The following is a 17749-nucleotide window of genomic DNA, read 5'->3' as shown; positions in this document are numbered from 1 at the left end:
TGGAAGATTTCGAAAAACGAGCCATAGACTCAGCCCCACTCAAACTGTCTATCTGGCTTAGATATGTAGATGATGTGTTCTCTATTTGGCCTCATGGCCCAGACACGTTAGATTCCTTCCTTGGTCATCTCAATAGCCTACATCCAAGAATCCAGTTTACTATGGAAAAGGAAAAGAACAATTGTTTACCCTTCCTAGACACCTTAGTCACGCGCCTGCCTAATGATACACTTGCCTTCACTGTATACAGAAAACCCACACACACAGGCAGATACATTCACAAACTCTCCCACCACCACCCCTCACAACAATATGGCATCATTAAAACCCTTACCAAGAGAGCCCACAATCTTTGTTCCAGTGGAACCGCCCTCACTACTGAGCTTAACCACATACACAGAACTTTCCTCTCCAATGGCTACAGCGAACACAGCATCAAAAAAAAAAATAATAAATTCCTCCCCCATTCCCCGTCCCTCTCTTCAACAAGAATTCAAAAATGCCATCACCATACCCTACATCCGTGGCACTTCGGAAAAAATAGCCAAGATACTAAAAAAGTATAACCTACACACAGCATATAAGCCGTACTGCAAACTGGCTACCCTTATCCGTTCTACAAAAGATCAGCTCCCTCCTCTCTCTCTGCCTGGAGTTTACAAAGTACCCTGTTCCTGTAAGCTTGCGTACTTTGGACAGACAGGCAGATCAGCATCCATCCACCTGGAGAAACACAAGTCGTACATCGTTAAACACAACTATGGCCATTCAGGCTTGGCTGACCACGTTTTGGACACCACCCACAGAGTATCATGGAAGAAAACCGCCATGCTCCACCACAGCAGCTCTCAAAAACCAACCAAATCTTAACAAATATGGTTGCATTAAGCTTCCGAAGATTTGGGAAACAGTCATCACCAGAGGTCCCACCTTACATTCCAGGGCACCTACAACTGCCCTTAGAGGGCGCTTCACCTAGATAGGACTGTATTGTCACCCACATGGTTGGGCTTAGTATTGTAAGTTTTTGTGTGCATGTTACATTAATTGTCTTTGTAATCCCCGTAGATGTCCTAGTGACTAGGACGAAATATAGGAAGTATTAAATTCTATTTTAATTCTTTTTGAGTGTTGTAAAAAATCCATTAAACCTCCAACATAATGTCCTCACAGCACTTAAGCCTCTACACAAGAATTTAGAGGAAAAGTTTTAGGTTTACATTAATTGGAATTTAATTCAAAGGTTTATGAAGATTCAAAGGTTAAAAAATGTGTCCTTTTTTCAAAATGCATGTCAGAGAAAAGATCAAGTATACTAAAAATTATATTTATATAAACATGCTTAAGAAAATCTTGTGTAGGTATTTCTTCAGTTAAATAACATTTGACTTTATGTAAATCCTGTAAGGCCTATAAATATTTTTGTGATATATAAAACTGAAATATATGTTAAGATCGTAAATAAAATATGGAAGTAGACAATGGAATTAGTAAAATTGGTATGGTAGGAAGTCAGCTGAAGAAATTTATAAAACTTCAGCTAATTTAGTCAAAACACTAAATTAGCTATATACAAGACAGTGTTCAAACCAATTTTAATTTATGGATCTGAGAGCGGGGTTAGAAATAAAACACTTGATCAAAGACAGGATACCTTGGATATGACAATTCTAAGAAAGATTAGTGGAGTGAACAGATGGCATCAATGATATTATGATATTAAAAATGAGGATATTAGGAAAGAACTTGCTATTGTTAGTATTCAGGACTGTGCTGGCAGAACTAATCTCAGATGGTATGGTCATTTAACATGAATGGAAGAAGAAAGATTAGCAAAACAAGTATTCTTTGCCAGGCTGGCAGGAAAAAGATCCAGAGGAAGACCAAGATGTTGGTGGATTGATACAACAAAAAATGCCTTAAAAGACAGAAATATAAGATCTGATAATGTTGGAATCTTGATAGATAAAAGAATAATTTGGAGAAAAATTGTTGATCGGAAGTAACGGAGTAACTTTTTCATGTAGTACTATCGTAATTATCCTGTAAGCCCCTTGTAGGTATATACCAGGAATGATGATAAAACTGAAATTAGGTAAATGTAATTGTCCATCATACACTTTTTCTAAAGAGATCACTTTCTAATTTTTTGAGCCATTTTTTTTTTAAACAGTACAATCCACTAGTAATTTACTTAACTTGAAAATGTTATCAGCAGTAGCTGAATAAATTCTACTACTGTTGATAACATTAGTCTAAACCAGCGTTTCTCAACCTTTTTGAGATTGCGGAACCCTTGAAATAATATCCATGTTGTAGGCAACCCCTACATAATAATTATTATATATCACTGTTAGTATCTTTCTTTATTATTTATGAATTTAAAGATCATGAGGAAAACAAATAATAAGTCCTATAATAACTTTATCATTTATTTGTAATTTTCAAAATAATAAGATAAATCAAAATAAAATGTCATATAAACAAAAATATGAGCCAAAGAATTGTTATTTTTGAAACAAATATGAATAATAAAGCTTAATTTTCTAATGTGAAACCTGTACTTGTCTTTTGTTACACAAATACTTAATTCGAGGTCGTATTTTAGATAAACAAACACGGATTTCATCTTCAACAGAAAGGAGACGATTTCTGTCTTTGCTCTTAATACTTGTCAAACAAGAAAAAGCTTGCTCACACATGTAAGATGTTGAAAACTGCAGCAATATATTTATTGCTTTCCTATGAATAGTAGGATACTCTTCTTTAACAGAAATCCAGAACTTGTCCAGGGATAGGTCAGTAAATCTCATCTTGAATGTACAATCAGATTGCAGCCCACAAATTTCTTCCTCTTCTCTTAAAGTCAAGTTCTCAGGATGAGCAGAAGATTCCGAGTATGGATCTCTCACCCAATCATACATTTGTTGGAAGAGACGGAAAATAATGTTCGATTTTTATCATCAGTTCTTCCAGGTGGGTTAAAATAAGACTTGAAATTTGATAATATCCTTCTTTACTTTTAAGCCCCACCAGTAATTAAAACATATCAAGATTCCCTTTTGCAACATGATTTTTCCAAAGATTCAGCCTTCTTTTAAATCCAAGAATCTTGTCACTTGAAGTTAATATATTTACTCCAGGGCCCTGCCGTTACTTGTTCAGCATATTAATCTAATGAAAAATGTCGGCTAAATAGGCTAGCATCTGCACCCACTTTTGATCTTCAAAACACTTGGCAAAATCTGGTTTATTGTTTTCTTGAAAATATTTTTGCAATTCATCTTTTAGCTCAAACACCTTATTTAGAACTTTTCCTCTACTTAGCCACCGGATTTCCGTATAGAGCAAAAGATTTATATGCTCTTTGTCCAGGTTTTCACACAGATTTTTAAACATTCTGGAGTGAAGTGGCCTTTGTTTAATGAAGTTAAACATTTTTGTGACATCATCAAAATCTTTTTTCAGCTCATCTCGAAGAGATTTTGACATCAACACTTCTCTGTGAATAAAACAGTGTGTTGAGACAACATCAGTATTTTCTTCTTTTACATGAGAAACAAAACCTCTTATGGAGCCAACCATGGATGGAGCACGATCAGTACAGACGCTAATACAGTTCTTCCAAGAAAGACCTTTTGTTTTCAGATATGAGGACAAAATATTGAATATATTTATTCCTCTGCTTGTCTAAGGTAATTCTTTACAACAGAAAAAGTTTTCTTGAATTTCACTCTCATTACCAAATCTTACAAAAGCTACAATATAACAGTTATTGGTAAGATCTGATGACTCGTCAACTTGGATGGAAAAACTGCTATTTTTCAGTTTATCACACAAAACCTCCTCGACGTCATTTGACACATCATGGATACGTCGACTTATCGTACTTTTTGAAAGTGGAATATTTTCAATTTTGCATACTGCATCTTGTCCCAGCATTTTACCCACTATAATTTTACATGCTGGCATTATTAGGTTCTCACTAATTGTGTGATTTTTCCTTTTCTGTGCAATAATTTCTGCTACCAAATAACTTGCTTCCTGAGCCTTTTCACTGACGCTGAATTTATTCATAAAACCTGCACTCTGTTTCTTTCGAGATTGGAATAGCGTTTTAAAATAATCAGCACTTTTATTTTCCATAGCATTGATTTTTCGTGAAATGTCTTTTCAATTTTGCTAGAGTGATTGCTGTATTTGAAAGTTGTTGGCCACAGACGAGACATGGAAGAGAACAATCTGTCCTCGAGACACAGTGGAAGAGTTTCTCTTCCACTGTGTTTAAGAGCACACACCAAATCACCAGTCAATGTAAAGCCCATTGATAAGTAATGCTCATTGTAAAAATGAACCTTTTTTTGTATTTGTTTTTATATTTGTGTTTTGAAATTCGGTATGAGATTCTAATTCTTCATCACTAGCCTCTTCAGAATTGTCTGGATTTTTTCTCTTCAAAAATTTCCACATTTTAACGGTTAGAAATTTCTATAAAATAAAAAATGTAAAAAAGATGATAAATCAAAATTAGACTAATAAAACTGAAGCACTAAACATAAATAAAGGAAAACAAAAGAAATACATGAGAAAATGGATCACAGACAGCATTGCCTCGCATCCTAGTGGGAGTTAAAGCAACTAATGCGAACTCGAATTTATTCCTTTCAGAGAGTGTTTATTATTTTCTTCCACTGTTTAAGTTCATTTATTTGCCACTGCTATTCATTATTATTTCTCGCGGAACACCTAGCAATGTCTCGTGGAATCCCGGTTGAGAAACACTGGTCTAAACACTGTGTTCTATATGATCTGTTAAGATTATACATATCATATCAATGAAAACAATTAACAGAATGATTAGGTGTCATTAATATAATGACAGAGAAATTACATGAAAGAAAAATTTTTAAATGCTTGTCATATTAACAAAACTCTCATATTATTTTATTGAGTGTATATGAATGCTGTCATAAAATAATTATAAGACTACTCGTGAAAAACTAAAAAAAAAAAAATTAAAAAAAAAAAAAAGAAAGAAACACACACCAAAATTAGGATCAGCAACTTGCATTTTATGAAGTGTTTCTGGAAGGCCACCAAGGGTTTTATCTTCATACCAGCCAACATACTAGAATAAAAAAAAAAAAAAGAAAAAAAAGTCAGTAGAATACAAAACAGGTGCAAGTATATTTAATCTGTTACACATTTAGTTAAAACTCACGTTTAGCTAAAAAAAAACCTTTATAAAGCATTCTCACATTCAGGATGGGATTTGAATCAAAGTCTTTCCTGAAACGAAAATATGTCTTGATAACTACACTGTAGACACATGCTTAGCAAAGGGAGAGCAACATCTCAAGTTCTGGTCAGAAAACAACTTACTGTGCTAGATCGATAAACATATTATAAACTTATTTTTTGTGTGTGTGTGTGTGTGTGTGTGTGTGTGTGTGTGTGGTTTTCACTGATGAAAGGCTTTTATAAACCTATAGTACATCTATCTGTACTGTGGGTGGAATAAGAAATTTTGCTTTTCCATTTTTATCAATTTTATATATTTATTAAATTAAATTTTTTACCTATTCGTAACCCTAGAGACCAAACATGGAAATTTTTCAAGGCACTTCAGGCTTGTAATAAGCAGGTCAGTGATCTAACATCAAGCAATGAAATTCATCTCCCATCTAACGACAACCAAGCCAGCAAACACTCAGTATGTACACTGCTACTGTTTCTTATTAGTGGTTGTAGCACATTCATTTGGTAACTTTAAATCAGTTATCAGTAGCTATAGCACACTAGTATAAATGTGCAATACTAATACTACAAGTAATAAATTGCATTATAACCTCCATTTTAATTATATAACCCTCACTTTATTCTACCCGATATACAGCTGACGCTCAATACAGTAAACACTTATAACAAATTCCTTCAGTATAACAAACTACTGATAAATCACAACCAAAGTCTCACAGACAAAATGCTATTCTAAAGGAAATTCACTACAGCAAACTGTCCACTATGACAAAATAATCTTGCAGTCCTTATATATATAATATAAAACTGGAAAACCCCAACGTCCAAGAATGAAAAAAAGCAAAAATGAGCAAGTCAAAACTGAAGGCAATGCTGATCTTTTTTGTTTTTTTTAAATATATCAATGGCATGGTAATGGTTGAATGGGTACCAGGGGGATCAGACAGTTAACCAACATTATTACCTTGAGGTTCTGGCCAAGCTGAGAGAATGAGTGAGGAAGAAGAGATCCAATCTGTGGAAGAACAACGCTTGGATTCTCCATCAGGAAAACGCTCCAGCCCACAGTGCACTGTCTGTAAGCAGTATCTGGCTGATAAGAAGATCCCAGTGTTGGACCATCCACCTTACTCACCATACTTAGCTCCATGTGACTTTCATCTTTTTCCAACGTTGACATCCGCATTGAAGGGCACCCATTTTCAGTCAGTGGATGAGGTAAAGGAGAAAACGGCAGCGCTACTGAAGTAGATAACACCTGATGACTTGCAGTACTGCTTCCAACAATGGAAAATTCGTATGCAATGGTGTATAGATAGAGGAGGGGAGTATGTTGAAGGGGAAAACAATTAAGTTGTACAATCGTAATAATAAACCACATTTTTGCAACCACTCTCGTTAATTAATAGCTACACCTTGTGTATATATATATATTATTATCATCATCAGGCAATGCATTCCACGGTTGAACCACACTCCATGCAAAGAAACCACTCTCACCCTCTTGCTCACAGTTTCCTTTCATAACTTCCAAGGATGGCCCCTTGTCATCATTTCTTCCCACTGTTCAACCAAGCGAAAGAACTCTCCAGTGTCAACCCTGTAACCACCTCTCAACAGTTTAAAATTCTCAATCATATCACCTCTCCTTCTTCTATCCACCAAACTCTGCGGTTCACATTACCTCAGCCGATCCTCATAACTAACATTGCACAGTCCTGAAACTGTCTTTGTTATCTGCTTCTGTATCCTTTCCACAGTTAATTTATCCCTTCAAATCCTGGGGACCAAATCCGAGAACAATGTAAGAAAGCTAAACACTGTGTAACACTGGCTAAACAAAAGTCATGGGAGGACTTTGGTAAGACCATAGAAAATAAATATCAAGAAGGTGGCAAAATATTCTGGAGGTTGTTGAAGAAGCTTAGAAATGGAGGAAAGAGTGCTGCAAAAGGAGTTAGAGATGATAAAGGTGACATGAAAACGGGAGAAAAAGATATTCTTGAAGTATGGAGTAATTACTTCGAAAAATTGTTAAATGAAACAAGCAATGGTAGCACAGTGATAAAAAACACACAACAGGCATACAATCAGAGATGCATATACATACTTGAAGTAGAAAAAGCCATCAAAGGCGTGAAATGTGGAAAGGCAGTAGGAGTAGATGGCTGCACTGCATACTTCAGAAGGCCTGGACAGAGGGAGGGACAAATTCCCGATGATTGGAGTAGCTCTCATAGCATATATAAAAAGGGGAATAAAACTGAATGTGATAATTACAGAGGTATTTTCCTACTGAGTATTCCTGGTAAGATTTATGCAAGTATACTTGAGAAACGGTTGAGAAGAATTGTGGAAGAAAAGCTTGGTGAAGAACAAACTGGATTCAGGCCAAATACAGGATGTCAGGATCAGATCTTCACTTTATGACAAATAGTTGAGGTCATGGGAATATAACCAAGATCTGTATTTAAGTTTTGTCAATCTGGAAAAGGCATATGACAAGGTGCCAAGAGAGAAGCTATTCAATACGCTACAGTTATATTGTGTTAATGGGTCATTATATCAAGCAATACTTAGTCTTTATTTGAATTGTAAGTCAGCAGTTAGAATTGAAGTACAGGAAGATGGTTTAATGTTAAATCTGGTGTGAGATTTAACACCAGATTTAATTCATAATCTATATGAATTACATTATGAAGTAGTATTAAACATGATATCAAAATTGGAGATGTTAACGTCAGCTCCTTGCTTTATGCGGACAATGTTATACCCTAAATAAATCCGCTACAAGTTTGCAAGACTCCCTGACTACATTGAATAACTGTTGTAATAGATATGGCATGCAGGTCACCAATAAAAAGACAAAGACAATGAAAATAGGCAGAATTGTTGAAAATGTCAACTGCGTTGTGAACAGAGAACCTGTGGAACAAGTAAAACATTTTAGCTACTTAGGCAAGATTTTTAGTGAAGATGGTAAATTACATATAGAAATAGACAACAGAATCAACAAAGCTGGTATGGTAGGAAGTCAATTGAATAAATTCATATGGAATAAGAGAGAAATTAATCGGAGCACTGTATTAGCTGTATACAAGACAATGTTCAAACCAGTTTTAACTTATGGATCTGAGGTCAGAAGTAAAACACTTGACCAAAGACTAGGGACTGCAGATATGAGTACTGAGAAAGATTAGAGGCGTGAATAGATGGCAACAATGGCAATATCATATTAAAAACGAGGATATTAGGAAAGAACTTGACATTGTCAGCATCCAGGAATACGTTAGAAGTTTATTTTTCACTTGGTTAGAATATAATAAATTTAGTTTAATCCTTTATCCAAGTGAGAGCAAACAAAGTTTGCGCCTGAAAGTATCTTCAGGACTGAGGTAAGGTGGTAACACACCAGGGCAACTCGTTGCAAAGGCGGAGCAAGCTACCAATACTCCTGTCTCAGTATCTCCTATAATGCAAAACCCATCTCCTTGCGGATATGTCTAATGTTATGCATTAAGGGAAGGGCCACTACCCAGACTAGTTTCGACCTTTATTGAGGTCTCTGCAGTGGGAGCCAGGCCCAAGCTGAGATACCAGGCAGAAGCATTCGCAGGTCATCTCTACCTATAGAAGTTGCCAAATGGTGTGCCACCCATTTTTAATAAATTACTCTGGATTTAGAGAAAGATGTTGGAAGTTTATTTTTCACTTGGTGGGTTTTGCATTATAGGAGATACTGAGACAGGAGTATTGGTAGCTTGCTCCACCTTTGCAACGAGTTGCCCTGGTGTGTACCACCTTACCTCAGTCCTGAAGATACTTTCAGGCGCAAACTTTGTTTGCTCACACTTGGATAAAGGATTAAACTAAATTTATTATATTCTAACCAAGTGAAAAATAAACTTCCAACATCTTTCTCTAAATCCAGAGTAATTTATTAAAAATTGGTGGCACACCATTTGGCAACTTCTATAGGTAGAGATGACCTGCGAATGCTTCTGCCTGGTATCTCAGCTTGGGCCTGGCTCCCACTGAAGAGACCTCAATAAAGGTTGAAACTAGTCTGGGTAGTGGCCCTTCCCTTAATGCATAACATTAGACATATCCGCAAGGAGATGGGTTTTGCATTATAGGAGATACTGAGACAGGAGTATTGGTAGCTTGCTCCACCTTTGCAACGAGTTGCCCTGGTGTGTACCACCTTACCTCAGTCCTGAAGATACTTTCAGGCGCAAACTTTGTTTGCTCACACTTGGATAAAGGATTAAACTAAATTTATTATACAGGAATACGTTAGCAAAGCTAATCTCAGGTAGTATGGTCACTTGAACAGAATGGGTGAGGAAAGATTAGCAAATTAAGTGTTCTCTGCCAAGTTGGCAGGAAAACGACCCAGAGGAAGACCAAGATATAGGTGAATTGATACGGTACAAAGTGCCTTAGACAACAGAAATATAAGATCTGATAATGTTGGAGTCTTGATAGGTAACAGACTGATTTGGAGGAAAATTGTAAATAGGAAGTTAGTAATGATGTAAATTTTTCATGTAGTACTATCATATCCTGTACACCCCTTGAGGGCACACTGCAGGAATTTGATGATGATTATTATTATCATAGAGAATGACACGGCCATAGTATCCATTGATAACAATGCAAATATCACTTACACAAATATGCAACACGACATCAATCAAATCACTAACTGGCTAACTGAAAATGGTATATATATATATAAACCCTGGAAAAACAAAGCTAATGATATTCAAAAACCCCCAAACCCTACCCACAGAAACTAAACATCGCACTATCCAACATCCATCCTCCTATACACAAAGTGGTGATCCTAAAACCACAACCATCACACAGGTGAAATCGACACACTATCTCGGACTTCAATGCTGATCAAAGTTGAAATAACCATATAAACTACCTACACAACAAACTCAGGATAATAGCAAGCAAACTATATCTATTAAAAGATATTGCCCTAACACACACAAATACTAATCTATAAAGCATTATGTGAAAACATTTTAAGATACGCAATCACATCATAAGCATTCTTCACAGACTACAAACTTAACAGGTTACAATGCTTGCAAAATAAAATGGTAAAACTGATATTCTGAGAACAACCCACGGCAGCATCTACAGAACACAAATACTCAAGGTGAAACACTTATGCCACTACACAGTCATGTTAAAACACTACTTCAGTCCAATCTATAGAGTAACCAGAACAACATATCAGATAACAAGACCACAGTCAAAAACTACATAACATATAAATACAATAATCACTACGGAAAAGCCACCCGAAACTTCTATGTAACTGACATGATAAACAAACTGCCGTTCGACAACAGAAATCTAGGGACCTACAAGGAGCCGAAACAGGTGCTATATAAATATTATAGCGATAATGAAAGTTAGAGAAATTCCTCCCTCTCTCTCTCTTTGTCTCTCTGTCTCACACACACAAAAACTATAACCAACCTCTCTCAAAAAACACCATTACAAGGACACAAACACACCATACCCAAATCCAACTCCACTTGAAAAAAAGTTAAACCGTGCACAAGCAGTAGTAGTCTTCTAGGCACTTACCTACAAACAGTAAAATCAACACCTGGCTTGCAATGGATATAGAAACAAAACCACTGCCATCTATTATCTTCCTCAGATAAGCTCTGCAAAGCTTCAAGGAAGAAATCAGAAATGCCACCCAAAGAAACAAGTAAATATTATAATAGATTTAATAAAAAGTGAATCATTGTAAATTTAAATGGATCATTGTAAATATGTGAAAAAAAGATGTAAAACACAATGTTAATATCATTACTCAGGCAACTTAAATAAGATATTTTCCTAACATTCTGTAGAGAAAAAAAAAATATATAGATAGATAGATAGACAGATAATCGTGTAATCTATCCGGTGTAACTGAATTATAATAGATTGTAAACTATTACTAAAATCATTATTACTACTAATAACACACGAATTGTTTAAAAAAGTTGATCATCCAGCCTAGAAAGTCCATGATGAAATTGTCTGAAAGGACAGAAAAATTAGAACTTATGGTAGATTCAAGAAGATGAGAAACAGTCACAGAAAAGAAGAAATCATACTGAAAAGTTCTTGGCAAGTAAATCAGTGTGTGCCCTTATAGAATACAGAGAAAAATATAAGAAATCTAAGGAATGTATAAAATTAACTATACAAAAGAAACAAAGACTTTGGGAAGAACAGAAAACAAACAACATGAAGATGGCAAAATGTTCTGTATCCTATTAAAAATGCTTAGATATGGAGGAGAGTGCACTGTAACAAAGAAATAACAACAAAAGTGACATAAAAAAACTGAAGATAAAGATATTCTGGATATCTGAAATAATTAATAGAAAAATTATTAAATGAAACAAGCAATGAGAGAAACAGCAGTAGAAAATATTTTAAAAAAATTGCAATCAGGAGTAAATATCAATACTTGAGGTTAAAAAAGCCATCAAAAACTGGAAATGGAAAGGTAGTTGAAGTAAAATGATATTTTACTTCAACATATTTGACTAGAAATGCTCATATATGAAGGCTTAAATTACAGTAATTACACTACATTAATTCAGAATGTCTGGCTCCGAAGGTCAAATTCTGGATGGCTGGAATACAGCTCTCATAATACCTGCCTATAAAATAGTAAATAAAAATAATGTGAGAATTATAAAGGAATTCCCATGCTGAGAGATTTATGAAAGCATACTTGAGAAGAGACTAAGAAAAATTGTTCCACATTAGATTAGCACTGTTCACACATTCTTGAATGTGACCAATGTCAAGTTCCTTCCTAAAGTCTTCATTTTAAATATCAATCTGCCATTGATGCCATCTGTTCAGACCCCCTAATTTTTCTCAGAACTCTCATATCTGTGGTCTTCAATCTTTGATCAAGTACTTTATCTAACTCAACTCTCAGATACATAATTTAAAATTGGTTTGAACACTGTCTTCTATACTGCTAGTTTGGTGGTTTAGAAGATTATTTTGAATCACTCTAATAGTATTTTGTATTCTACTGGTGAATCTTTTCAGCTAATAAGCTAAGTTTCATACATGAAAGGAAAGGAGAGTTTATGCAATCCTTAGATGCAGGAGCTGTTTTCTTTACTTATTATGTAGAATTTGCCAAATATGATTGAGATGATTTCTTTTTATTGGCTACCTTAACAGAGAGCAATAAATGTTGATTTGAAAAATAGTCATATGAGAAATCATGTTACTAAGATGTTGATTTAAAAAGCTAAAATAATAGCCATAAAAATATTTTTTGAATATCTCTTTAATCAAACATTTCAAAGAGAGTGAGTTACATATATGTACATTCTTGAGAAGATATATATATGTTACCTGATAAAAAAACTTCTTATTTAACAATAAGATATTTTATAAAATGTTTTGTCTTTAGAAGTAATAAACCTAGCAACCTCTGCTTCAATCTTTGATTTATTACAGAACTGTCTAGACAAATGTGATTGTCTAGCGCAAATAAAAGGTGATAATTGCTTGGAGAAATGTCAGGAGAATATGGAGGATGAAGGAGTATCTCCCATCGTAAAGCACAAATCTTCTCACAGATAAGTTCTGCAGTATAAGGTTTTGTGTTGTCCTGCAAGAATAGCACTTTATTCTGATTAACTAGTCCTAGCTGTTTTTGAAGTAACGAATCTTGCACACACTTGAGTTGCATTGAGTAGATCTCAGATGTAATTGTTTGGCCTGCAGTGAGAAACTCTTAATGGACAATACCAGCTCCAGGCCACCACACACAAAGCACAGCCTTCTGGGGGATGAAGCGGTGCCTTTGGAGCGTGCGATACTGGATTGTTTGGTGACAACCAAGGATAAGTTCACTTCCTGTTAAGAGTACAAGATCCATTTTTCATCACAAGTGAGCAAGTAATCCAAAAATGGCCCGTTTTTATGATGTGAAAGAAGTGAAGAACAAACTGATAGCCTTTGAAGTTTATTGTCATCTGATAATGCATGTGGGACCCATTTGCTTAGCTTCCATCATTTTCCCTGCTGATGCAAGTGTAAACAAATTGTTCCTTAAACATTTGCGAAGGTTCTTGACATGTTAATCTTGAATTATTTTCAAGCAGCACATAATTCTTCATTATCAATAATGGAGGTTCTTCCTGAACGTGGACATCTTCAAGTGATTCTTCACCAGAAACAAAATTTTTTAAACCATTTCTGCAAGTACATTCTGCAACTGCATCTTTTCCAAATGCCACACATATCTGACAGGATGCTTCAGAAGCCTTCAAATCAAGTTTAAATTTGTAAAGCAAATAAGCCCAAATTACACCAGGTTCAACTGACATTTTAAAAGAGTTCAAAGTCACAGAAAAAAAAAGTATACCCCAAGATTGCACTGATTGACTGATGTATCTGTGCTTTATAAAGCACATAAAAAAATTGAGTAAATCAGCCATGTATTATTATTATTATTATTCAGGCCTCCAAGGAGTCAAAAGACTCATCGAGGGAGGTCCTTTCTAAGACATAAAGTCTGTCAAGACTCATCGAGGGGAGGTCCCCCCCTGAGAAACACAAAGTTTATCATACCACTCCTTAAACCCACTGACCGTTCTCGCTCCCACCACTCCATCAGGCAATGCATTCCACGGCTCAACCACCCTCCACACAAAGAAACCACTCCTTACCCTCTTGCTCACAGTTTCCTTTCGTAACTTCCAGGGATGGCCTCTTGTCATCACTCCTTCCCGCTGTTCAACCAAGCGAAAGAACTCCCCAGTGTCAACCCTGTAACCACCTCTCAACAGTTTAAAAGTCTCAATCATATCACCTCTCCTTCTTCTATCCACCAAACTCTGCAGTCCACATTCTCTCAGCCGATCCTCATAACTATCCTTGTACAGTCCTGAAACCATCTTTGTCATCCGTCTTTGTATCCTTTCCACAGTTAATTTATCCCCTTCAAATCCTGGGGACCAAATCTGAGAACAATAGTCCAAGTGTGGTCTGATCAGAGACTTATACAACAGAATGATAACCCTCTTATCTCTGCAGGTCAGTGTCCTTCTCATAATAGCAGCAATCCTCTGTGTTACCTTCACCACCTTTGCAATATGTCCCCTAAACTTCAGGTTTCTATCAATCATCAACCCCAGATCTCTTGTCTCCCCTACTTCCTCCAGTATAACTCCTCCCATAGAGTATGCAGCATCCCATCGATGTTTCCCAAACCTCAAGACCTTACATTTTGCTGCATTAAACTGGCACCCCCATTCATTTGCCCATCTATCTAGCTTATTTAAATCCTCTTGCAGGGCTACCACATCTGCACTATTACTAATAATCCTTCCAAGCTTCGCATCATCCGCAAACAACTGAATATCCCCCTGCAATCCACTGGCTATGTAATTGATATAAAGGTTAAACAATATAGGTCCTAGTACTGAGCCCTGTGGGACCCCACTTGTAACCCTCTGCCTCCTGGAAACTGCTCCACCATACACAACTCTCTGATACCTATCAGACAGCCAATCCTGAATCCAGTTGACCAATCTGACATCCAGACCCATGTGCTGCAACTTAAATATCAGCTTATTATTGTTATTATTGAGGAAAACATAAGAAACAAAAATTGTATATTTCAAAAGTTTTTACCTTCATGATTATTAATTATTTATCATAAATAAATTATATATATTAAGTAATAATTTACAATATTTACCTGTGTTAGGGCAGCATCATAAAGCTTGCAAGCTTCATTACTAGGAGTAAATAACTCTAAATTTTCTGCTTTCCATTCCTGTTGAGATAGAGTTTAGTTTCTACAATTTATATTGCATGAATTTTTAATTTACACTTGATAATTATGTGAACACTATAAGTACTCAAAGACATAATTATATGAAGATCTGTTTGAATATTTTTATTTATTATTTTTTACACAACACTTATCCCCACTCATAACTTTCATAGTGATTATTTCATTATTCATTTCCTGATATGGATCCTTAAGGGATGTTCAGGCTATTATGACAGCACTACATGATTAAGTTTACCATATTATTAATCTCCTATCAACACTTTCCTCCAAATTAGTCTGTTATTTGTCAGCACTCCAATATTGTCATATCTAACATTTTATGCTTTTAAGGCACTTCTAATTGAATCAATCTGATACCTAGACTTTGTTTCCTCTCGGTCTTTTTTCCTGCCATTTTGGCATCAAACACTTTATTTACTAACCTTTCCTCATCCATTTTATTTAAGTGGCTATACCACCTTAGATTAGCCCTGACATTTTTGAATGCTAACAATGTCAATGTTCTTTTCTAATATCTTCATTTCTAATATGACTGTGCCATTGATGCCACCTGTTCATTGTCTTAATTTTTCTCAAAACTCTCATATCTATGGTCTTTAATCAAGTGCTTTATTTCTAATCTAACTCTCAGATCTATAACATAAAACTGGTTTGAGGACTGTTTCTCTCTTATTCCATATAGATGTATTCAACTGTCTTAACACCGTACCAGCTTTGCTTATTCTGTTGTCTATTTCCAAATTAATCTGCCATCTTCACTAAAAGCTGTGCCTAAATAGCTGAAATATTTTACTTGTTATATAGGTTCTTCATTGAGAAAACAGCTGAAGTTTTCTATGTTTCTGCCTATTTTAAGTTTTGGTCTTTTTATTGATGAGTTTCAATAAAAAGTGTTGGATGTTTTGAGAAGTACAACATCATCTGCATAAAGGAAAGAGCTAAGTTTGATATCTCCAATTCTAATATCAGATTTAATTCTAATTTTTTCATGATGAATAAGAGCAGAAATAATGTGCATCATTATTGCACATAATTATAATGTGCAATTCTCTTCTTCTATTTCTTTCAATTGTAACTGCTGATTTCAACTTAAATACAGATTACATCTATATCTACAGTGGAGTCAAAAAGGAAGAAAGAGCAAAAGCAGGAGTAATGATTTTTATTCACAAATCAATTAAAAAAAATATCACACATTACAAATACTGGAGTGAGAGCCTTGCAGAAGTCCAACCCCACGTCCAAGGCATTTGCCCACATACAAGGCGGAAGTGGCAAGAAATAGGGGATTGCTCTGTAGGGTAGAGTGCTGATACAGTAGCAAGGAAATTTTCTTTCGTCTAATTAATCCTGCTTCCATCTTTTTTTCACTTGGATTGTTACATCAAACCCTGCAGAAAACCCTGAAAATTGATGGCTAACAGAGTTCTGGCAATTCCATGAAGAGCATATGTTCTGATCAGAAACATACTACCGTGTTCGGGGTAGCCAACGTGTCGAGAACTACAGTCTGGGATCTCAATGAGAAACATGCTATGATACATCCTCACATAATAAATGACACAAAAATAGCATGCTATGAGGATGATATAGCAATCTGGCACACAAGCAGTAATCCTCAACAATCTGAAAAAGTACTAAATAATTCAATAAAAGACTTAGATAGATAGGAAAAGGAACACTTAAATTACAAATAAACCTGGAAAAAGCAAAACCGAGTATCTTCTCCAGTGATAGAAAAAATAGACACAATTACAACCCACAAATCAAAATATATAATACCAAAATACCAAAACAGAGTCTCTCTCCAAAATACTTAGGCCTAACCCTAGATACTGAACTGAGATTTACAACTCAGATTACAAATATATCTAATAAAGCTCTTAAAAAGCTTAATATCATCAAAAGGCTTTGTGGAACAAAGTGGGGTGAAAAACCAAAGACACTCAAAACTACATAAACGGCACTCATAGGACCAACAATGGAATATGCCTCATCAATCTAGGTTCCAGCTTCTACTAGCTCAAAAGAAAAACTTGAGAGAGTACAATCAAGAGCAGCAAAAATTATTATAGGTGAAGTCTCGTCCACAAATAATTTAAAAGCTCAACAAGAATGTTGGCTTCACATATTAGAAGATAGAAGAAAACCCTCCCCAGTTAAATTCACTAACAGAATCAGGAGCCAACAACAGGATCACATCTCACTCAGGACTTTCGATGCCTGAAATTAGAAAACATATCAATTTAGAGCACCTGTCCATTGAAATAAGCAAAGAGCCATTCTTTTCCACTATACTACCAAATAAACACAATGATTAACTTAAATCTCCTAGAAACTTATTCAAAAAGGATTCACAGCATGAAAATAAAAGAAAACGACTTGACTATATATCACTTAATCTAAACCATGTCATTGCCTACATTGATGGATCATCTGATGAAGCACTCAAGGGATTTTTCTAACTCTACCTGGAGGCAAGGAAATGCAAATCAAAACCACAGCTGGCAAAATAGCTTCAAACTTCACTTGTGAATTAACAGTCATATAGACAGCTCTCAAGTTCTATCTTTCTAATCCAGTAATAAACATCACAAAAGGAATAACCATCTATAGTGACTCAAA

At 35.4% G+C, this 17749-nt stretch overlaps 1 protein-coding gene across 1 annotated transcript in view; it reads right to left on the bottom strand.

Annotated features, from left to right (window-relative positions):
- The window catches only part of LOC150110549 (tetratricopeptide repeat protein 38-like), a 193740-nt gene that overhangs the window by 151411 nt on the left and 24580 nt on the right, over positions 1-17749 (bottom strand). The window contains exons 3-4 of the mRNA XM_090401169.1: positions 15026-15103; positions 5047-5128 (exon numbers count right to left, since the gene is read on the bottom strand). Of these exons, the coding sequence (XP_090257295.1) occupies positions 5047-5128; positions 15026-15103 (160 nt within the window). The remainder of the gene's footprint in view (positions 1-5046; positions 5129-15025; positions 15104-17749) is intronic.

Source organism: Typopeltis vanoorti, chromosome 1, assembly GCF_054136105.1.
Source record: "Typopeltis vanoorti isolate ZY-2024b chromosome 1, IOZ_Tvanoo_1.0, whole genome shotgun sequence".
In the NCBI taxonomy this organism is placed as follows: Eukaryota; Metazoa; Arthropoda; class Arachnida; order Uropygi; family Thelyphonidae; genus Typopeltis; species Typopeltis vanoorti.
The sequence above is the reverse complement of the archived record's forward strand: the minus strand, read 5'-3'. Positions and strand labels throughout refer to the sequence as shown.